This window comes from Canariomyces notabilis, assembly GCF_033297395.1.
Source record: "Canariomyces notabilis strain CBS 508.74 unplaced genomic scaffold N656scaffold_25, whole genome shotgun sequence".
Lineage (NCBI taxonomy): Eukaryota > Fungi > Ascomycota > Sordariomycetes > Sordariales > Chaetomiaceae > Canariomyces > Canariomyces notabilis.
The window spans coordinates 389,366-409,735 of record NW_027041847.1 but is presented as its reverse complement, the minus strand read 5'-3'; the positions used below and the strand labels follow the sequence as shown (position 1 = coordinate 409,735).

At 56.0% G+C, this 20,370-nt stretch overlaps 10 protein-coding genes across 10 annotated transcripts; 5 read left to right on the top strand and 5 right to left on the bottom strand.

Moving 5' to 3' along the window:
• Positions 1-446: 446 nt before the first annotated feature.
• N656DRAFT_800995 (uncharacterized protein) lies at positions 447-830 on the top strand (the record flags this gene model as incomplete). The annotated part of the gene is made up of 1 exon (XM_064818066.1): positions 447-830. One exon carries the CDS (start codon positions 447-449, stop codon positions 828-830), a length of 384 nt encoding a protein of 127 aa, XP_064667062.1.
• Positions 831-1,461: 631 nt separating this feature from the next.
• N656DRAFT_759664 (glycoside hydrolase family 3 protein) lies at positions 1,462-4,223 on the bottom strand. Its single transcript, XM_064813199.1, has 3 exons — positions 4,190-4,223; positions 3,629-4,127; positions 1,462-3,578 (listed from the first exon to the last, which is right to left on the bottom strand). The coding sequence occupies exons 2-3, from the start codon at positions 3,906-3,908 to the stop codon at positions 1,609-1,611; spliced, it is 2,250 nt and encodes a 749-aa protein (XP_064667061.1). The 5' UTR covers positions 3,909-4,127; positions 4,190-4,223; the 3' UTR covers positions 1,462-1,608.
• On the bottom strand, positions 3,989-4,558 carry N656DRAFT_343035 (glycoside hydrolase family 3 protein). Its single transcript, XM_064809309.1, has 2 exons — positions 4,127-4,558; positions 3,989-4,056 (listed from the first exon to the last, which is right to left on the bottom strand). Exon 1 carries the CDS (start codon positions 4,437-4,439, stop codon positions 4,140-4,142), a length of 300 nt encoding a protein of 99 aa, XP_064667060.1. The 5' UTR covers positions 4,440-4,558; the 3' UTR covers positions 3,989-4,056; positions 4,127-4,139.
• Position 4,559: 1 nt separating this feature from the next.
• Positions 4,560-5,436, top strand: N656DRAFT_343007 (uncharacterized protein). Its single transcript, XM_064809308.1, has 2 exons — positions 4,560-5,225; positions 5,304-5,436. The coding sequence occupies exons 1-2, from the start codon at positions 4,679-4,681 to the stop codon at positions 5,315-5,317; spliced, it is 561 nt and encodes a 186-aa protein (XP_064667059.1). The 5' UTR covers positions 4,560-4,678; the 3' UTR covers positions 5,318-5,436.
• A 1,113-nt stretch (positions 5,437-6,549) lies between these two features.
• N656DRAFT_715923 (alpha/beta-hydrolase) lies at positions 6,550-7,871 on the top strand (the record flags this gene model as incomplete). Its single annotated transcript, XM_064812091.1, has 4 exons — positions 6,550-6,622; positions 6,705-6,867; positions 6,926-7,030; positions 7,154-7,871. 4 exons carry the CDS (start codon positions 6,550-6,552, stop codon positions 7,869-7,871), a joined length of 1,059 nt encoding a protein of 352 aa, XP_064667058.1.
• A 944-nt stretch (positions 7,872-8,815) lies between these two features.
• On the bottom strand, positions 8,816-11,893 carry N656DRAFT_716118 (uncharacterized protein; the record flags this gene model as incomplete). Its single annotated transcript, XM_064812104.1, has 2 exons — positions 8,816-10,437; positions 10,495-11,893. The coding sequence occupies 2 exons, from the start codon at positions 11,891-11,893 to the stop codon at positions 8,816-8,818; spliced, it is 3,021 nt and encodes a 1,006-aa protein (XP_064667057.1).
• A 1,492-nt stretch (positions 11,894-13,385) lies between these two features.
• N656DRAFT_783084 (uncharacterized protein) lies at positions 13,386-13,538 on the bottom strand (the record flags this gene model as incomplete). The annotated part of the gene is made up of 1 exon (XM_064815876.1): positions 13,386-13,538. A coding segment is annotated over one exon (153 nt), but the record flags the coding sequence as incomplete, so codon positions are not given.
• A 321-nt stretch (positions 13,539-13,859) lies between these two features.
• N656DRAFT_771065 (uncharacterized protein) lies at positions 13,860-16,914 on the bottom strand (the record flags this gene model as incomplete). The annotated part of the gene is made up of 4 exons (XM_064813823.1): positions 13,860-15,512; positions 15,586-16,091; positions 16,282-16,454; positions 16,607-16,914. 4 exons carry the CDS (start codon positions 16,912-16,914, stop codon positions 13,860-13,862), a joined length of 2,640 nt encoding a protein of 879 aa, XP_064667055.1.
• A 1,322-nt stretch (positions 16,915-18,236) lies between these two features.
• N656DRAFT_342232 (uncharacterized protein) lies at positions 18,237-18,789 on the top strand. Its single transcript, XM_064809307.1, has one exon. The coding sequence runs from the start codon at positions 18,335-18,337 to the stop codon at positions 18,674-18,676; it is 342 nt and encodes a 113-aa protein (XP_064667054.1). The 5' UTR covers positions 18,237-18,334; the 3' UTR covers positions 18,677-18,789.
• A 39-nt stretch (positions 18,790-18,828) lies between these two features.
• Positions 18,829-19,268, top strand: N656DRAFT_783080 (uncharacterized protein). The gene has a single exon (XM_064815875.1). The coding sequence runs from the start codon at positions 18,909-18,911 to the stop codon at positions 19,083-19,085; it is 177 nt and encodes a 58-aa protein (XP_064667053.1). The 5' UTR covers positions 18,829-18,908; the 3' UTR covers positions 19,086-19,268.
• The last annotated feature ends 1,102 nt before the right edge of the window (positions 19,269-20,370 follow it).

Here is a 20,370-nt window from a genome sequence, read left to right as displayed (position 1 = left end):
GTCCTTCGGGTACTAGCAGCAGTGTAAATGTATAAAACGATAACTCTGGATGTGTTTCTTACTTATGGGACCAGATTAACTCTTGAGCACGACGGACTAGAATCGCTGAAAGCTGCCACAGCTGCTAACAGTTGCTAGGCACCCGTCACTCGCAACTGCCAAGTTCCGAACCTTAGCGAAACTTCAGACGGACTTTGAACCGACGCAAACCTCCAACCAAGCCAACAGTCACAGAAGAACCGAGTCAACGGCGAGCTGCCGAAAACTCGAGTCCAGCTACAGGAAGATGGCACGAATCAGCTTACAGTCCCCGCTGTTGCTGCGGACAGCATTTCGGCGGCCCACAACTACCACAGCCCGGCAAATGGTCCCCAGTTGCGCACCAACAACGACACGGTATGCACATCCTCGCCCTCCTCCATCGCCGAACATTTTCAACTAAACACATGGAAATCAAAAGAAGCAGGACATTCACGAACCTACCAACCCTCCGCCCCACCCTTCTCAATACCACGAATCAAAACTCTGTCTTCCGCGCCCCGAACCTCACAGCGCTCTCCCGGACCGGCCCACAACCAGTAGTAGCAGCCGGGACGGCGGCGGGGGCGGAAGGGGAAACAATCGACGTGATTGCGAGGCAATCCATTACGGGGCACCCGGCACTGGGCGGCGTGCACCAGATCCGGTGCGGCCCGCGGCCGACCATGTCGGGCCACTCGCGGCTGATCCAGAAACGGCGGCACGGGTTCCTCAGCCGGATTCGCAAGCACCACGGGCGCAACACGCTTGCGCGGAGGAGGGCCAAGGGGAGGAAGAGGCTGAGTGCATGATTTTGTCCTGCTCGCTCTGTGTGTGTATATTTGTGCTGTCTGGGTGGAGGGAAAATGGTCGGCAGAGGGAAAGCGAGGGGGGGGGGGCTTATAGGTGGCCCTTTCTTCGGAGAGAGGAAGGAAGGATGGGCGGCGGAGGAAAGAAGATGGGGCTCAAATATGAGCAGGAAGGAACGGTGGGCTGTATAATACCGATGTCATTCCCCTTCTCAAGAAGGTGCTGTCAGGTTGGGTCTAAATGTACTACTATATCACACCAGATGTGGGTGGGTGGAATAGACTGGGTGGCGCTTTCCAGGGCTGACAATCATTGGAATCCGCGGTTGCCGCGAGTTGAGTCGCTAGGGGTAGGGGTTCAAATAGCCTGATGTGGACGTTGGGGATCACGCAGCGTGGCTAGGCATTCCTTCCCTTGCCATCTGTCTGCAAGACTTGTCTCCCACATACATAAGGTATGATGACCTAGCTAAGTTGCATCATTGTCATGCCTCCTTTCGCATCTCATCTGCTTGACGGTCACAATGCCCGCATTATCATCATGCTAACACAATGTCCGTGACAGAGCAGATCGACGCATGAGAATGAATTCAGAATAAGATAAGGACTAAATACTACCAATTACGAGATGCCAGCCCATACGGGTCATACTAAACAACCTATGCTACCTCCCGTCCCACAGACATGGATCTGCTAAAACTTTCCACTCTCGTTGCACGTATATCCCATATGTATCCCATATCACAACTACGAAGCACGAGACCATCCATCCCCTCAGACATCAAACAGGCGGCTCCACCCCGTCCTCACACACGCCGCTATCCGTGTAGCAGGCCAAGCGCAGCTGGTCACTTGCCTGGCCGATCCAGACGGTGTACCCTCCATTTCCTAAAGCGCCGGGGACGACCCAGTTCTGCAGTGCCACATCCCACACGCTGACGTCCTTCCGGGTCAGTCTCAGGGTGACGGTCTGCTCCTCGCCCGGGTTGAGCACCCGCGTCTTCTCAAAGTCGCGGAGCTGCACCACGGGCGTCTCATAGGGCGTCCCCGCGGGGAACTGCACGTACGCCTGCACCGATGCGCGGCCGGGGAACGCGTCCCCGGAGTTGCGCACCGTCAGAGTGATTTCCCACGCCACGTCCCAAAGGGCCGGGTTGCCGCCCTCGGCGCCCCCCGCGGCCGGCCCGGGCCGCTGCGTCGTGCTGTACCCGTCCGGATAGTCGTACAGCCGCTCGCCCGAGACGCCGATTTGGTAGGCGGCGTCGGCATCCGGGCGGTCGAGCCACGAGTACAGGTACCGCCAGATGCGGTCAAAGTTGGCGGGCCAGTAGGCCTCTGCGGCCGGGGGGATGGTGGTTGGGTAGGTGGGCGTCGGGCCCTTGGGCGCGCGTGCAGGGGGCACGAGGGAGAGTGGGGTGGTGGCGGGCCGAATGGTGGCGTTCGAAAAGGTGAAGGTTGTGTAGCTGAGGCCGTGGCCAAAGGCGAAACGGGGCTTGATGCCTGCCTTGTTGAGCCAGCGGTAGTCAATGTAGAGGCCTTCACTGTACGTGTCTTGCACTTGGCCAAAGGTGAAGGTCTTGAGCTCGGAAAGGCTTTTGGGAAGGTCGGATTCGGCTTTGGTGATGGAGTAGGGCAGGTGACCGCTGGGGGAGACGTCGCCGAAGAGGACGTTGGCCAGGGATTCGCCTGCCTCTTGGCCCGGCAGGTGGGCGATCAGGACGGCCTTGACGGACGGGTGGTCGATCCACGACTCCATAATGATAGGGCCAACGGTGTGAACGACGACGACGACGTTGCTGTATTTCGCGGCCGCGTCCTGGACCAGTTTGTCGCCGCCGTGCCAGGCCGCTTGCCTGGAGGCATCGCGGTCCCCGTGGTTGCCCTCCACAGTAAAGCTGTTCTCTCCCGAGTCGGAACTTATGAAAACCATGGCAAGCTCTTCAGGACTCGGGGAAGGAACACTAGGGAAAGTGTCTGTGTTGTAGAATTGGACATCCGGGACCCGTCGCCTAATGGCAGATATCGGGTCGTCAAAGTAGGGATATTCGGCAACGCCAGAGCCCCAGCCCATGCCCAGGGTGCCCTTGTTGCACGCTCGGTTTGCGCAGGCGTTGGGCCCGTCAGGGTTGACCTGGGCATCTGTGCCAAAAACGCTGATTGTGCTGGCATTTGAGAGCGGGAGAAGTCCACCGTCGTTCTTCAAGAGCGTAATGGCGTCCTGAGCCACCTGGCGGGCGACTAGGTTGTGATCGGCCTGGACATTGATGAACCAATTGACCTGTCGAATCGGAGAGAACAGAGCTCCAGGATACACCAATCCATCTCTGTCGCGCGTGTATGAGTGGAAGTTGACGCGCGGATAGTCCTGGTCCTGACCCATCTTATACCAGGTCGCCACGACTCGAGTGGCCATGTCGTTGAGCCTGTCCAAGGGCACCGAACCATTCAGAACGGACCGAGTCAATTCATACTGCCACAAGCTGAAGCCGAACAGCGGGATATTGGTGTCGCCAGGCATGTTCATGTCGAGACCGGCCAAGGCCGAGTCGACACCCGAGATGTGGCTCAGCCAATCCGACATGACCAGGCCTTGGAATCCGAGTTCGTCCTTGAGAAGGCCGTTGACCAGGTAGCTGTGCTGGGAGCACGCAGAACCATTGACAGCGTTGTAGGCGGTCATGACGGCGCCAACACCGACGTGGACGGCCTCAGCAAAGGGCCACAAGTAGAGCTCGTGCATGGTTCGATCATCTGGGCCCAGGTCAGCATGCACGCTTCTGCTTGCGCTTCGAGTCTCTTACCAATGTTGGCGCTGTAGCCTGGCTGAAACGGGTTGTACATGCGGAACATTTCTTGCTCGTTGCCAATCAGGTGCTTGACGGTTGCAATGACGCCCTGTTCTTGGACGCCCTGAATCGTCAAGGCGGCTGCCTTGGCTTGGAGCACCGGGTCTGCGCCGAAACCCTCCCAGTTGCGCCCACCGAGAGGCTTCTTCCCCAGGGGTCCCACGGTAGGGCCAAGATAGACGTTCGCGCCCTTGCCGCGGAACTCTTCGCCCAGGGCAACTCCACGGGCATACATCAATGCCTTGTCCCAGGTCGCTCCCGTCGTGATGCCGGCCGGGAACGCCGTGACATTGTCGGCCGACGCGACCCCGAGAGCCGAGTCCTGGAGACAGAGCTGAGGGAAACCAAGGCGGTCGGCACTTCCGGAGTTTCCCACACAGGGCCTGTGAGAGTCAGCCAGACTTCCCTTGACGATCAAGATAGATGGAATTTGACGGAGTTTTGAGGACTAACCCTGGTCAGATTATTAGCATATGGTAAGTGAGAAATGGACGGCATTGTGAGACGGATATTTACCCATGAACATGCCCGTTCCGGACGTGATGTTTGTCTTTTCGGCCAGCGTCATCTGGGACACCAGGGCCTCGGCCTTTGCGTAGGCTTCCTTCCACGAGTCCAGCCAGCCGCCATGGGGCGCCGGATAGTAAGGGGCAGCATAGTATCCCGCTGGAACCGGGTCTCTCGGGCCCAGGCTACGGGCGAGGGAGACAGGCGCAAGGATGCTTGAGACAAGCGTGAGCCAAAGGGCGTGCGTGCGGAAGACCATATCGACCGCGGCGTGCAGCCCTTGAACCAAACAGACAGAGGGGGTCGACTTGTCACGTAGCGGCAGGCTTCCGTTGTGAAAATTCAGGACGGATTAACGCGTCGAGACGGACAGTTGGGAGCGGCCTCGACACACAGAAGCAACAAGCCCAAACATCCCATGTCCCGGCCCCCGTATATTATTGAAGGCCTGTATTAGTATATACAGGGGATCGGGCGATCAATGTGGGGTGGTCCACGATGTCACGATGCTACATTAACCGTATCTCGTCCATCTTTCGACGGCGAAGGGGCCGGTCGCAACTCGCAAGGCATATGGCGGTTCCTCCGGGACTGTTCCGGCCACATCCATCATCCACGGCCCAGGCTGACATTTCGTATTGGCGAATGGTGAGGTTGGATTCAGACATGACGAGGGAGGAAGGAAGACTGGCGGCGGGGAATTTTGCTTGGGTTGCAACCCAGCATCTTGAATGGGCAAAGCCACCAAGCAGCACGCGTCCCGCGAGTCCCGGAATTCATGGTTTTCATTTCCAGCCGACCGAACCAAACGACGATTCTCTGACTTGCCGCATAACGGCCCGCTCTGCATCTGGGCACCATTGCCGAAATTGGCCTATTCCGATCTGCATCGCCTTGGAATCAGCCACTAGTGTACATATTTGTCGGTTGTCCACGCATTTCCTGGCAAGCGAAGCTCAGCATCTGGCAATCAGGATCCTGATGTTCTGCAGGTTCGTGACTGCAGTGTGTTTGAATAGGTCCTTTGAAATTACGGATACTTTAGGTGCAGGACCACCACCTCGACTTCCCAGGTTTCTACGATACGTGTAAAGCTAACATTGCACACTGTAACTTACTGTAGTCTGTAATCATTAGACAGCCTCGCTTGGTAATGTACTGTACATACACGGCAGTCCCAAAGCCTTGGCACTGGAGCCGGTGGAGAGCTACACTAAAGATGCAAACGTGGGGAACCTCGTTCATCCCATCAGCCCAAAGTGAACGCAGTCAGGCACACAGCCCGAGGCCGCGTCTTTAGACAGGAGTGACGTCGGCCCACGCGAGCCTTTCTGCTGCTGTGATCCGTGTTCATGTGCCACATGCAACGCCCTCGTCACGCCGGCCCGACAAGCACGCGACACACCAAGATGCTGCTCCGTGTGGGGTGGTAGCAGTGTGGTCTCCAAACAGGATATTGGCAAGTAGAAGACTCCAGGTCGCAAAGCACTTCCAGGTTGCTTGGAAGAAGGCTTGTTGGCGTTGAATCATTGCTTTTCTCTCTAGATGTCTGGATAGGATAACTTACCAAGAATGTACATACAATACAGTACATAAGCATGAGCGGGACTCCGTACAGTGCAGTACCGCATAAACGTGGCGCCCGCTGTAAAACGCCTCTCCTTTCCCAGGCTGTGACCTGATGATCATGCCCGACATCGACGCACATGGCCATTCCATCTCATGCAGCATTTGATGCATGGCATTCCCGATGCTAGTGTAGAGTCGCTGCGATCAACCCAGATTCTACCTTTCAATTTTCTTGGCATTTCTTGCTTCGAGTTCAGGCGAAACGACGGCGGAAGAGAGAAGCTTTAACCTCCTTAGCAACCTACCTAACCAACTATCCATTTTCTGTGCCATGGCGAACTGCAGGCGACAAATCAGGATCGGATACAGCTACTGTTCACCAGATGGTAATTAAGCCACCGGACTGTTCGTGGCTTGTTCAGCGGACAGCCCAGCCCCCGACTGGATCCCACACCATCAGCTAGAAGTAGGAACGTCCCGTGCATCTTGCCTCGACACCCGAACCAGTTCTTCCCGCGCTCAACAGCCCTTTGATTCAGCAGCTGAAGCCGATATGAGTTCGGTATTGTCATCGTGTGGGTCTAAGACAGCCGTGCTCACGCCCGTGTGTAGGGCATTGTATATATAAATGTATAAAGGCTGCAGACACCGCAACTCTCCCGTCAGCACCTGCCTTTGTTTCCCTGTAGCTATCTTGCTTGGTGGCCGGCCAAGACCGTCGAGGAGGGACCGACTCTCACGTCAGGCCTGACTTGGATGCAGTCTACTCGCCATCCTTTCCTTGCAATAGGGCCCCAACAATGCAGCATCTCTTACTTGGCTATCTTTTCCTGGTGGCTCTAGCTGTCGCATCGCCGGTCGCGAAACGACAGAGTAAGTCTCTGGAACTATCTATGCCTTTACTACCTTACCTTATATTCTCCCGGACGACGCTTCCTCTAACAAGATCAAAAAGCCCAGGTCACACCAGCCCAACTAGACAAGTTCCGCTTGTTTGCCCAGTGGGCGGCAGGAGCAAGCTGCAACAGCGAGAGGTTACCAGGCGAGCGCGTCACTTGCGCTCGGGACTTGTGCCCGATCCCTCAGTCTCACAATGCCACCATTGTTGCAGCTTTCAAGTGGGTTGGCCTCCTCATAAAAAACCTCACCTCGTTGATAAACATCTGACGAGAATAGCGGGCCCTCGTTTGACGCGAGAGGATTCGTCGCCGTCGACCCGGTCGACCGCCTGATCGTTGCTGCCTTCAGGGGCTCCGAGTCAGTTAGAAACTGGATCGCAAAGTGAGTTCTGCTATGTGGAAAACAAAAGCCGACTTCCATAATGGATATGATGGCATCCTAAAAGGTATATATATTCACAGTACATGGACACCTTGACTAACACCGAGCCCTTGGCGACAAAAGCCTCCTCTTCATCCAGGTACCCTGTGACGACCTGGCGCCGGGCTGCCTGGTGCACGCCGGGTTTTCCGCGTCGTGGGGCGAGGTGTCGGACGTGGTCCTGCCCGCCGTGGACGCAGCGAAGGCCGCCCACCCGGACTACGGGGTCGTCATGACGGGCTACTCGCTCGGGGGCGCCGTGGCCACGCTTGCGACTGCCCGCCTCCGTCTCCGCCGCGCCGCCGCCCTCGCCGCCGTCGACTTGTACACGTACGGCTCGCCGCGCGTGGGCAACCTGGAGCTTGCCAAGCTGGTCACGGTCATGACCGCCGACCGCGGCGCCGCGTACCGCATCACGCACGCCTCGGATCCCGTCCCCCGCCTGCCGCCCATCGCCTTCAACTACCGTCACCTGAGCCCCGAGTACTGGGTGCTTGCTCAGGGCAATGATACCGCTGTCGTCACCCCGGACGAGGTGCGCATCTGCCCGGGCTACGCAAACACGAGCTGCAACGGCGGCACCCACGGCCTGGACGCGGACGACCACCTGTGGTACTTTGGCTCGATGGGTAGCTGCTTGAATAACGGAACTACCCTGCCGTGGAAAAGAGAAGCGACGGCGAGCATGGGCGCCGACGAGACCGAGACCGGAACCGAGATTAGCGACGCGGAGCTCGAGGCGCGGTTGAATGAGTGGGTAGATATGGATAGACAGTTTGCCGAGACATTGGAGGATGAGTGAGTCGTCTGAGTTGGTACTATAATACCATTGGTATAGATAGCGTTGTGAATGTACGGTAGCGCGTTTTCAATGCTTTAGATCACATTGATCAAGTATGCCTTCATACAATTCCAATCAGGGAGTGTCTGTATCGTGAATAATATCGACCAAGAGGCTCAGATATGGTTATGCATGTGTTCACTTGCAGTACAGGTCCCAGGAACTGCCATCGTAGCAGGTTCGGCATCTCATTGCTTGTATGAGTCTATGAGAGGCAATGCTGAGTATGTAACCTAGTGGCCCCCAAACTTTGTCATATCCTGCCCTGTTTGAACTTTTACCTCAAAGAGCACCACCACCACCGCCCCTGCCATTGATAAATAAGAATTGGCTTGAGAATTAGAAAAGGGGGTATTGATAGTTAAATAACATAACCGCGTCTAAATGTGCAAGCCGTCCGGACCATGCAGAATGCGAAGCATATGTGTCAAGCAAACTCCCAACGCAGGAAGCGGAAAACATAAAATCCACATAATAAATACCAAGCCACCACCCCTCTGTGTCCTCCAAGACAGCCCAGCCAGCCCAGCCAACCCGGTCCTATCCCCAGTGCAAAAAGGGGTATCGGGGTATCTCAAGGCAAATTGACCTGCCTCCTCCCCCCCCGGTGCGAGCGCCCAGATACCCTGGGTCCTCACACAACATGCTATGCCCATGCCATGCCATGCCATGCCACGCCGGTCCCGTACGCCCGACCTTACCCCGCTCCAGCCCCGACCTGAGCTGAATAGACGCCTCTCATCCCTCCCAGGGCGCCCCAGCCTCTCTGCAAACCAAATACATATAAAACAAATGCCAGACCTTGTTATCCCTCAGTAACCGACCTCCATGCAACCTTAGGCCAGTACCACCCCTCCAGCCCAAGAGAAATACCAGACTTTGAATAGTCAAACAGGGTCTCTTGGCTAACCGCCCCGTCTAAAAACCCTCTTGGTAGCCCCGACCCGGCCAATCTCTCCAAACCTGGCACCGTCCAGCGTCAATTCCTCCTGGGAAATGGCTCTCTGCGGCACAGCACCAGCACTGGCACCAGCAAAAGCCGAATGCGGCCTCGGCCAAGGCCTGATGCTGCTGTCCTTGTTGTGCTCGCCGCTGGCGAGGCGGACCTTTTCCTTGACGCTCTCCACCCACGCCCTGCTCTCCTCGCTCATCTCGATGTGTTTTGCCCTCGGCCCGGCCATGCCCAGCTCATAGCTATCCTCCTCCTCCCAGCTAATCCGGGAGCTGGACCTGGACCGGACCGAGGACGAACCGTTAGACGGAGAAGGTGTCGTTGTTGTCTTGGTATTCGAATCCCGACCGGGGCGTATCGCATTGTTCTGGGAAATGTTGGCAGTGGCGGCTGAGGACAGCGGGGTTTTTGGCCGCATCGAAGTACCAGCCGCTCCCGAGTCATCCTCGACTGAAGGGCAAGGAGGAGGCATCGGCCGCCTGACTTTCCTCATCCTCAGCGGGCTAACGCTGTCGCCGCTTCCGCCATCAGGCGAATTCGAATCCATCACCGACGTAGGCCGGCTCGGTGGAGTTCCGAGTCCAACTCCCATGCCCGTCCGGGGAACGTCTTTGACCTCCACTTTCCCGCCGTCGCCGCCGACAGTAGATCGCCGGCCGTGGTGGGCTGCATATTCTTTCAGATACTCGCCCAGATCGGCCCAGCCGCCTCCAACGCGCACCATGACGCGTTCCCCATGCCCACCCACGCACCGGATGAACAGCTTGATCGGCGCCTCCCCGTTGGAGCGGGAGAGGTGGTACAACTTGATGTCTTGATTACCCCGATGGTGGCGGGGGCGGGAGCTGCGGGCATAGGCCGGGGCGAGGGTGAACGAGGGTGTACACGATCGCGAGTTTGAAGACCGCATCGATATGTTGGATTGACTGCGGCGTACAACATTGCCGTCCGAGGATCTGGGTACCTTGTGTGCAGTGGGCATTTTGAAGTCCGGGGGATTAAGGTTGATGGCAGGAGGCTCCGAAGTCAGCCGGATCTTAGCCGGCACTGACTCTAGGATCTCGCTGATCTGCTGCTGGAGCTGATCATCTGTATCAAGTGCACTCATTTGAAAGAAACTGCTTTGGTCCTCTTCTGGGCCGTCGTCTTCCAGGAGACGTGGCGACTTGGTAGGTGTGCTGGGTGCGCTGTCGAAGCTGGGCAGTTCCGTGATGGTGGGTTTGTCATTGAAGCTGACGGACATTGACCTAGTGCTCGACCGGAATGGAGTCGGTGAGTCTGGAATGATTAGCTCGTCCTTGACGCTTGCCCCAACATCCATCTCGCCACGGCGCGGACGCTCTGGCGTTCCTTGATCGAATTGGTCACTGGAGAATGAATCCGTGAACGAAACCTGCGCTTCGTGGATGATTGTTGATGATTCCGAAACGTTGCTGCCCCGCCTGGCGCGAGACAAACACGGCGATTCTGGTTGATATGCGTAGCCGTCAGAGGCGTCGGATAGGTCAGATTCAGGATCTGAAGGGCACAACGGGGTGGCAACAAGCCCCGAGTCCTGGTTATCGTGCACAGCTACTGCGTGTCTCTTCAGGGGCACGGCTTGTTCGTGATGCGGCCCATCAACCGCAACACTAGGAAGCTCATACTCACTGCTCCTGGGTATATCGCCTGCCCGCTGACGCGCCTGGCTCTGGGCGATTGGCGAAGTAAGATCCACCACGGTGCCTTGATTAGCGTGATTCCCGGCTTCTGCCGGGAGATGCAGCTTGATGATCGGCTTGCTGAGTTCTGTCACAGCATCACGGTTTTGCGAGGCGCTGCCATCGGGAGGTGATGAGCCAGGCCTAGTTTCTCCGCCATCAAACGCCGGTAGTCCGCTGTGCGCCAACCCGTTGACAGCGTTTGTGGTGCTACCGGTTTTATTGATTGCTGCCTGTGTGGTATCGGCCTGAATTGCAGCCTCCCGTGTCGTTCTAGCCCAATCTGTTTCCCTGATCTTGCGCTCACAGACCACGGACCACTCGCCGTATGCCTGCTCCAAGGCGTCCATGCGGTCAATCCACTCTTCCGGGAGCGTATCCGGTTGTCCCTCGAGCATGTCTAGCATGGCGTCCAGATCGCGGCCTGCCTTTGCCACCTTGCGCTCCAGAATCGATTTCATGACCTCAAAGTCTGCCCTCGACAGAGTCTGGGACGCTACACTATGTGAGCCATTCTGGTTGTTTGGCTCGGGGCTAGCCGTGACACCGAGCTCGATGGCAGTCTGACCCGATTGAAGCGCCGCTTCGGCATCTGCGATGGAGGCCAGGAAAACAGGGATTCGGCGGAGCACCAGGAGCCGAAAGCTCCAACAACTCATTAACCGAGTAAGTTTAGAGAGGTTCGGTAACGCTTGCACGGTGGCCGCGGTGATCAGTGCTGTCAAGTCGTCCATCCGCGCCATAGCAGACATGGACGACACGGTGGAACAGCTCGAGCTCAGAATGGGTGTCCCAGGCCTCGACAGGGGCATGATGTGGTTGTGCAAGACTTGGGTCTTGATTTCTTCGATTTCGAGATCTTCTAGTCTCTGGGTAATCTCATCTATCCGGCGATCGTATCTTGCAACGTCACGCGCCAGGAGACTCCCCATGTAGAACTCTTCCTCTTCGAGGGGCTCCTTCTCCGAGAAGCCGTCGCTGGAACGAGAGAAGCCCCTCCGCTCTTGGGCAGGGGCCTCGAAGCCGACGGAGCCCCCTTGGGTAGGCCATGGCCACGCAGACAGCTCCTCAAGCCATTCGTAAATGGTATTAGACGCGATCGCTACCCTCAAGGCGAATGCCTGCTCGGCAGGGGTGGCGGCGTCTATACAGGCTTTCAGACTGCCCGAAGGGCTCTGGAAGGCGTCGACTATGGTCCGCGGCGTGAGGTTGGAAAGGAGATCGTCCGTGTTCCGTTGGTGTGCCGGCGAAGAAGCGGACACGGACCGGAGGTGGTGGCGGCCCCGTGGCGCATAGTGGGCCGGAGTCAGTGGTGGCAGCGGTTCGTTCATGGTCGGACGTGTATGTCGAGTCAATGAGGTGGTCGATGGCGGTTTCTAGATAGAACCAGGGCGGCGCAGCATAATGCCCTTTCTATGAACCTGGCGAAACGTCGGAGAGAATCGGCTCTGAGGATCCCATAGTAGATGAAGGAACGACGACAGGGTGCTGTTGGCTGAGGCTGGGAGCTGCAGCTGCGATTCGCTGCAAACCAACCTCTTGCAAAGAGTCGTGCAAACGCCCGATTCGCCGAGCGCAAACGGGCAAAGACAGAATATGGTCTTAGCTAAAGCTAGCACGGGACCAAGACCGTGCAAGTGCAGATCTTTGCGGGAAGCTGCAGAGAGTTTGTTGGAAGTACGAATACCGGTGCGCGTAGTGCAGGGCGAAGGAAGCTGATGTGTGTGCCGCGCCACTGAGAAACTCTCCCAAAGCGAGGTGCTGTGAGTGACGGGAGTGCTGTTGGAACTGAACAGTCTGGGCCCGAGGGATGGCTGACTGACGTGTGTAAGTGCAGTAACTTAACGTGTGTTAATGCATCCAAACGAGCGACAAGAAAGCTGAAACAGCGGAGAGTTATGCGTCGGATGATGATGGTGTTGCGAGAGAGTGTACGAAAGGAGAGGCACGCCGTAGAATAGGGCAATATACGGAGGTAGAGAGAAAACGATAAAAAGAGAAGGGGAAAAGGTAGAGAGAAAAGAAAAGGGAAAAAGAAAGATGATCGCGCTCACGAAAGCCACTTCCCAGAACGAAGCCCTGGTCTCGTTAAATTGGGACGTAGTGGCCCGATGGGGATTTGGATCGCTCGCTTTTGGAGATGTGATTTCGGGTAGAGGCCGCTAGCACCAAACGGGCGTCTTGGCTAACTGTTCACCCTCCTGATCCTCCTGATCGGGTAGCACAGACCATGTCATTAACGCGCCTACACCGTAATACCGTGGCCGGGTGATAGTGCGTAAGAGGACGCGCTAAAGCGCGTCATGGGAGATCGACCGGGGATGACACAGACCTCATGGACCATGGGAATTGCGGATGCTCCACCCCAAAAGCAATCAACGGGGAAGTTCAACGATAATTACGGATTTGCTCTGCAACCGATTACAGGACACCCCTGGTTTGTTCGCTAGCGTGGTGCATGGAGTGGATATGTGCAGGGTGTCAGGCCAATGCATTGATTTGAAGCCCTGGAAAAGGCCTGGCGATAGCTGGTTTGAAGCCCTGTCGATTGGAGCGATCTTTGCAACGTTGAGAATGTACATTACAAATCCACCATCGATCGATCGGCCTTTCTTGTTTCGTTGTTTGGATCCCCGGAGTGTGGGTTTACGAGTTGAGCTGACCGGGCAACTGGCACTCGGAGGGGGTTCATCACAGTTTCCGTACGGCCTCGAAAACCTCGCACGGAAACATGTCTTAATCATTCAATTTGGTTGATCTAATTGTTTCCCATAACCAGGGGCTTTCATGATACCGCATATACTCACTCGATAGGAGGAAACGCTAACCTGTTACAGCTAGCGACATCTGGATTCTGGGTGAGTGCTCTGCCAAGCTCTCTCCGGCTCTCAGATCCTTTCTCAGTTTCAATTCGACAACGACGATAGAAAGTGGGTAAAGGCGTACTTTGGTTGGCTGTCGTTCAATGGTTGGAGGTACGGCTGCAGTAGCGCCGATTCTAGTGTTTCCTCCTATCGAGTGAGTATTAGCGGTACCTCTTTATCAACGACACTGCCTCTGCATCCCGCAGCCTGCGCCCCGAGCCTTTTGGCGTATATGTACGAAGTATGTAGGTAATTATGGCCCATATGATGGATGCCCTGCCGCTTTTGCCTCTTTTCCCAGTCCAAGACCACCGAATCCCATTTCGCCGGAAACCCTCGTTCCGAAAATCAAACCTGCCGATCTCATCACATCATCGCCGATATCCGGCGCCTTGGAGCAAATACACAAATCGAAACAGCAAGATACCACTAATCATAGGGTGACCTGCGGGTGCGTGTGCATCGAGTCCATCCAGATGTCGAGGTCGGGGTTGGCCGCCTCGGCCTTCTGGTTGACGCTGTCAAACATATCGCCCATAAAAGTCTCGTCGACGCCCTCGGCGGGGAATTGGAGCCACTGGTCAATGTCAAAGTTGTTACTACCGTCTCGGTTCCCCCCGTTTCCATGTCCAGCTCCAGTCATGGCGTAGTCCATTGGCTCTCCTGTTGTCGTTGTTGGTGTTCCGTCAGGGACCACTTCTGCAGAGGGGGTCGCCTCGGACTCGTGGTCTGTTTGTGGCGGTGTGTGCCCTCGCAGAATCCCGAATGTGCTGACGTCGCCATCTCCGGTTGGGAGCATATACCCTTGGTTCTGCTGCTGGTAGATCTGGACTTGGCTCGGGTCCAGGAAGGCCGTGCTATCCTCCGGTGGCGGCGTCGACGGCCTGGACGGTATTCGCGGCACCATGCCCAGGGGCCCGGGCGCCAGCGTCCGGTGCAGAGCCTTGGAGGCCCGCAGCTGAGGCTGCATCTGGGCTTGCGTTTGCGGTTGCGGTTGGGGCGGTGAGGTATTTACCAGGACGCCTTTCCGAAGCGCGGCGTCTAGAAAGTTGGTGGCGAAATCGGCCGCGGCATACGTGTTCCGCAAGTCGTTCATCACCTGAAAGCACTCCTTGAATCCGTGGGTTGCCCGCGCCCGCGTTTCCGGGCACTCACTCTTCACATCTATGAGGTTGACAATCATGGCAGGCAAAATCACCGTGACGCCCGTTGTGGGCAGATATCGTACCAACCCATGCTGCCGAAGCTCGGCGGCCATGACAGTAACGCGGTATGCCGTGTCGCGCACCCGGATGCGGGCCGTTTCTTGCATCTGCCTTGAGCAACCCGTGGCCTCCACTGACGTACCCCCGAAGAACAGCGGCCTGTGAAGTGCCGAAACCGTGGTGTGGTACACCATATGGAGGACAAGGTTGTGGACGGCGAAGGGCGCGTTCTGCTCGGTAATGGCGATTGAATCTAGGGGTTGGTACTGGCAAGCTTCCGGGAGGCTGTTGAACCAACTTGTCAAGTCGTCGTCTACCCTTTTAATGTCTTCGGGATTGCTCGTCTTTTTGTTCGGAAGCAGCATCATTGTACTGCTTGTAGTGTTCTCTGGCCGGATGCCGTCGCGGCTGAGGACCGAATACTGCACCGTCAGCATGTTACCGATGAGGACACAGAGCTTGGCCTTCTCAATGCACATAAGAGCAAGCCTTTTCTGCATGTCGAGGTCGCGCAGCAAGGCGCAATCCAGCAGCTGGTTCTCTTCAGGCAGCGCGGCAATTTCGAAGTCGGCCTCGGCCAGCATGGGCACGTCGAAGTCTTCCTGCTTGATACGGGTCGGCCGTCGCATTCCCAGAGCAACCAGGCGGTCTCGCATGTAGCAGCACCACCACACCCTTTTCCACAAACCCTGTCGACGGGGCGCCATGATGGTGTTTGCCGGGTCGCGGTGGAGGCCAATGGTGTGGGCCAAGGAAATGGCGACGCCAATCCAGTGCCACGTATCCTTTTGGTCGTCGGGTGTCTCGTACCAGTACGCCATGAGCAGCAAGGCTTGGACAAGAACGAGGCGATCCGTCTCGTAATCAAAGTCGTAGAGAAGCTGAGGGTTACGCAGTCAGCAACGACGCCGTGGCATATTCCAAATCGTCTTTCAGTTTAGAGAGCACACTCACCCTAGCCCTCGCGAAAAGGGCTTTCCGGGCCGCCCTGCGGTTCTCATAGCCAGCGTCTTTCAGGTACTGCTCGTCTATGAAGGCGGTCGCCACAAACATGACGGACTGGTACAGAAACAAGCTGATCTGGCCAGCAGACCCATCGCGGTGGTTGATTACGTTGAGAAAGTCGTGCAGCTCCAAGAGCGGCATGTACGGATGCACATACTCGACATAGGCCTTGAGGAGCACATTCTGCAGGGGTAATGGCGGGAGCGTGAGCGCCTTCTTGTGACTGAGATACCATCTCTCGTCGGGACCGATTTTGCTGGGTATCGGCTTGATGAACGGAGGCAGCTCGTCGGGCCGCTCCAATGGCTGTTCCAATGGCGCTGTGAGGGCCGGGGGGAATGGGCCGAGCCCCAGGGAGGCGGCAGCTGTCGGGAGACCGGAAGGCAGAGGGCCGAATCCGGATGGTAACCCCAACGGTTCGTTTCTGACTGTGCCATAGACATCGGGGGTTGGGTCTGTTCAGGGCATGGCGCATCCAATATCAGATCACGAGGTCTCAAGGGGAAAAAAGGGGACACTGTGATTGCTCTGACATGTGATGCTGCAGCGGGCCAAGCTTGGCGCGAGCAAGGGGGTAAAAGCAGGTATTGTTGTACAAATGTATGTCGCAGGGTGTAGGTAAGCGATTTCCAGGTTCCAACTTACACATGATTTCAGCACCATTCCCCCCCGGATAGAGCAGACCTGGATTGGCAGCCGCAGCGGCGATGGTGATTGGCACGGCGGCGTTGAGCGCCTTTGAGTTTGTGTGCAATACCTCGGCACTGGCGGCACGGACCCCAACTGCTGCCGGCCCGCCTGCGTAAGAAATGTTTTTCCTGGGGTCGGGTGGTAATCAACACAACGTCAGCTTCCCGCCCGTACTCTCAACCCCAATTTCCTTCTGCAGGACGAGTTGGGAAAACAAAAAAAAAAAAAAAAAAAATGACGCAATTGTAGACAGAAACACAGCAGTTCGGGAGCGGCTTACTTGCGCCTCCGGCTGTCCGGGACCTCACAGATTGAACCGTCCCACCGACAGTTGCCGCACGGCGAATTCTCAACAACATCGCAGCGGACCTTGCGGGCTCGGCATTGTGTGCAGGCTCGAGCCGCTCGCCTCTTGGTGACCTTGCTGTTCTCCGGGCCAGACCCAGACCGTTTCTTGGGTGATGACGACGATGAAGGCGAAGAAGACGATGGCTTCGTCTCAGCCGACCGGGTCAGGCTTGGCGGCGGTGACGGCGAGGTAGCAGGTCGCGTGGACCGCGGTGAAGGACTGTCTCCGTTATCCGACATTTTGGAAGCAATGCCGTAGCCAACATGCGATTCTGTCTGCGGTAATAGATGTTGAAACCGAGGACACTGCCCGGGCTGGAGTCAAAGGCGTCGAGTTGTGTCGCGGTAGAAGAATGGTGTCAGTCTGGTGTCCAACGTGACTCTCATCGGTTACAGATGTTGCCAGTACCGTGTCTCCCGTGTCTATGATGTATCGGTGAGAGCCGGGAGCATGCTGCTAGCAACGACGGGAACCATCAGAGACAGCGAAAGAGACAAAGTAGAAGCAAATCCGCAAAGGCGACACTTGTGGGGAGCGGGGGAGGCACCCGTTATATCTATCCATCACGGCCACCAAAAGACGAGTCACAAGCAATAGCCCTCGATACGTACCCCTGGCTTTGGATGGAGTAATCTGGGGCAAGCAATCCCAAGGGCAAGGTCATATCCTGTTCGGGGAAGCGTGGGGACTGGGACTGGAGCAAGATGCCCACCGCCAAAACACCAGTCACACAGCTGGGAACGCTGGGAATGAAACGTCTTCAAATTGTGGCTTCTGCAAGGCTAGGATTGCCTAGTAGGACAATAACTGTGCATGACACTGGAATAGGACGAACTGAGTAACCGTACCTTTCCATGGCTGCTGAAAATCATCCACCTAGCCTCAAAGCGGGAGAGAACCTTGAATACGGAGGAGGTACTGCCCAAGCAAACAAAATTACCCAGGTTGGCAGTTCAGAAAGTCCAAGATTGCGGGCAGCGTTCAGGAATCAGGAGCCCTGCCAAGCGAGTCCTCACATGCATTACGACTTACGGGCAATAGTAGACCTGTTCACATAACACCGATAGTAAGCTAGCTTGATGGACATTCCCGCCCTTTCGTGTTATTCCTCCGCAAGAAATACATAAAAGATGCTCCTGTCACCTGCACCTGCACTACCTCAGGCTCCGTACCTACAGCCCAATCGAGCCTTTCACCCGACCCCGGCCCCGGCCCCGGGATATGGGTCCCACCACCAGAGACCTCAAGTTGCTGCTCTCTCGAATGCTGTCATTCCTCCAAGGTGCACGTCAGCCGGTCGCCCCCGTATAACACACGCTTCCTCCACAAAATTCACCCCCGGCCCTCATCCATGCGCTTCTCTGCGGCTTGTGGAGCAGCCAATGAGGCGAATCTCCGTGGAGCGCCGAGCCCGAGACGGCACGTGCAAATTCCCGGTCATGCCAGGGGGCGAGCGGAGCTGAGTGGAGGAAGGGGGAGGCAAAGAGCTTTTTCGGCCGGGGTCGGCTCCGGTCAGTCAGGTGTTGGCGTTCTCACCCTCGCCTTGGAAGCCCCTTGTTTGGTGGAGGGGCAGTGCAATCGGACACCGAACACGGCACATGTCAGGATTCAGGATAAAGACATGCAACACTAAGGAAATTGATCAATGTATTCTGCTCTATGCCCGGCAGATGTATTCGCAGGTTCGGAGGGCTCTCGGTGTTGTTTGTTTTTGTGCCTTTCTTCGACCAAACTTCCTCTCGTCCTTGCGAAATGGCCCAAAAAGGAGCGAAAGAGCGAAGTGCGAAAAGTGACGACAGCCCATTTGTCCGAACCAGCGAGGCAGCCCACTGCAGCCTCCCGTCGACCGGGGTTGGGCAGGTACAGTATAGTGTATGTACTAGATCTGCAGCCGCTCCCCCTGCCCAAGATTTAATTGGCACCGCAAAAAAAGTTTTTAGCCTCTTTAAGCAAGGGAAGCATCAGCAAATGTATAAATTCAATCCCCCAAATCTTCAATGAATGCTCGGAATTAGACCGAGGAATTACTAGCAGTTGGATAGCTATCTAAAGCAATTAATTCTATTTTATTTTACAACTCTTTAAGTGTAGCCTTGATGTTAAATGTGGTGCTGTTCTGTTTTTGCGGTGCCAGTTAAATCTTGGGCAGGGGGCCGCTCAACTGCATGTGCGAATTGCGACTGCAGTGGCTGAAAACCGAACGACAGCATCGAAATACCGCTCTCATCTAACAATGCAAACAGGCAGAAGCTCGGCAAGATTCGGAGGGCAAACCCAAACCGATCGAGAAAAACGGTCTTATTATTGTTGTGCAGCTGCCAGCATGGGATGCAAGGATGAGGCTGCAATTGATCATGGCGCCTTCTCGAACCTCGATCCATCCCCAGTTCTCAAGGTGCCCCTTATTTAAAGAGGAACCGACCATGACCCTCATCAATAGCCATTCCAAGTTTTCGATAACGTTAGTAATTGCCTTCCCATCGCAAGCCCCTGGGTTTTTAGTGTGTGGATTACTGCATTGCCTATAAGCTATACTTCTTGACTCAGTCACGGATCAAAGGCTGCAGGGTGGATGCGTCTGGCTTCTGGGTATCTTCGCACCTTGCCTCCAGCGCGTCTCAAACTTGAGACCCGCTCATTATGAAGTTATATTTTTGTATCATGGACATACTAATAGCGCTAGATTCTGTTAGAGATCTCACTCGTTGCTGGATCCTACTTGTATAAGTACTGCGGCCTTACCAGCCCTATGCATGTATGTACAAGTACTGTGGACGTTTCCGATGTGCAGTGCCCTTATCTCCACGCCTCAACAGTACTTTGTACTCTCTGTTGGATGCAGTAGCCTCGGCTCTCATTCACACCTGAAGGCTTAGTATTGCCTCAGGGGACGTACCGCACTCAGTGGTCAGCGTCTGTGGCATCCGTACTCCGTACTCAATCATTGAACCCGACAATCTGGAGCGTCTGGAGAATACAAGGCCAAAAGCTAAAGATGTGAAAGTCATTGATTTTTCTCCTCCTCGCTCTGAAGGAAATACCTCTTGGACTAAGGTACTGTAGGTACCGTATAATCACTTCTTCCCTCGCTCCAGATTTCTCCGCATTGCCTACCTTACCCCACTGCCCTATGTCATCTAGGGCAGCTGGGGCAGGATCATGTTAGGATGAGGAGGCGGGGCTAGTCTCCGTCCTCTCCCGGTCATCGGGGTCGGGAGTTGGAGTGGGATGGGGCGGCGAGGGCGGTGATTGGGCGAGGGGGAGCTAAACAACGGAAAGGGGCCTGTTGCGATTGGTGGATGGGGATTTGTGCTTTCGCATGTTGCTAGTTTCTGCTGACGCCCTCTTCTCAGACTTGACTGAGTTGTAGGCCAAGCACACTAATAACTTCAAGTTGAACGCCATGGGCTGATGCGTAATCCTCGGTGGATGTTGAACCTAGGGATGTTGTTAGCCTGCATGGTACGAATAAAAGACGGGATCTGGCGACATGGTGGTCGAAGGCCAGAAGGCCTCCGAGGATGAGCCTTCTCAAAGGGGCCTGGTTGGCTTTCCGAAAAAGAGGTGAAGTCTGGGGCAAAAGACGGACATGTCAAGAGCGCGCTCTACGCTCCTCCGTGAACTACAAAGTCACTGCATGTCACACTATATACGTTCGATGCCTATATCCAACCTGCCTGTTCAAGAGCATTCCC

Excerpts from the sequence above, each read along its gene's own strand:
- N656DRAFT_343035 (XM_064809309.1), bottom strand. The coding sequence starts at position 4,439 with ATGGTCTTCCGCACGCACGCCCTTTGGCTCACGCTTGTCTCAAGCATC.
- N656DRAFT_783080 (XM_064815875.1), top strand. The coding sequence starts at position 18,909 with ATGCAAACAGGCAGAAGCTCGGCAAGATTCGGAGGGCAAACCCAAACC.
- N656DRAFT_759664 (XM_064813199.1), bottom strand. The coding sequence starts at position 3,908 with ATGTATGCCCGTGGAGTTGCCCTGGGCGAAGAGTTCCGCGGCAAGGGC. Across the intron at positions 3,579-3,628 it reads AGGCTACAGCGCCAACATTG|ATGATCGAACCATGCACGAG; the intron begins GTAAGAGACTCG and ends ACCTGGGCCCAG.
- N656DRAFT_342232 (XM_064809307.1), top strand. The coding sequence starts at position 18,335 with ATGCCCGGCAGATGTATTCGCAGGTTCGGAGGGCTCTCGGTGTTGTTT.
- N656DRAFT_343007 (XM_064809308.1), top strand. The coding sequence starts at position 4,679 with ATGTCACGATGCTACATTAACCGTATCTCGTCCATCTTTCGACGGCGA.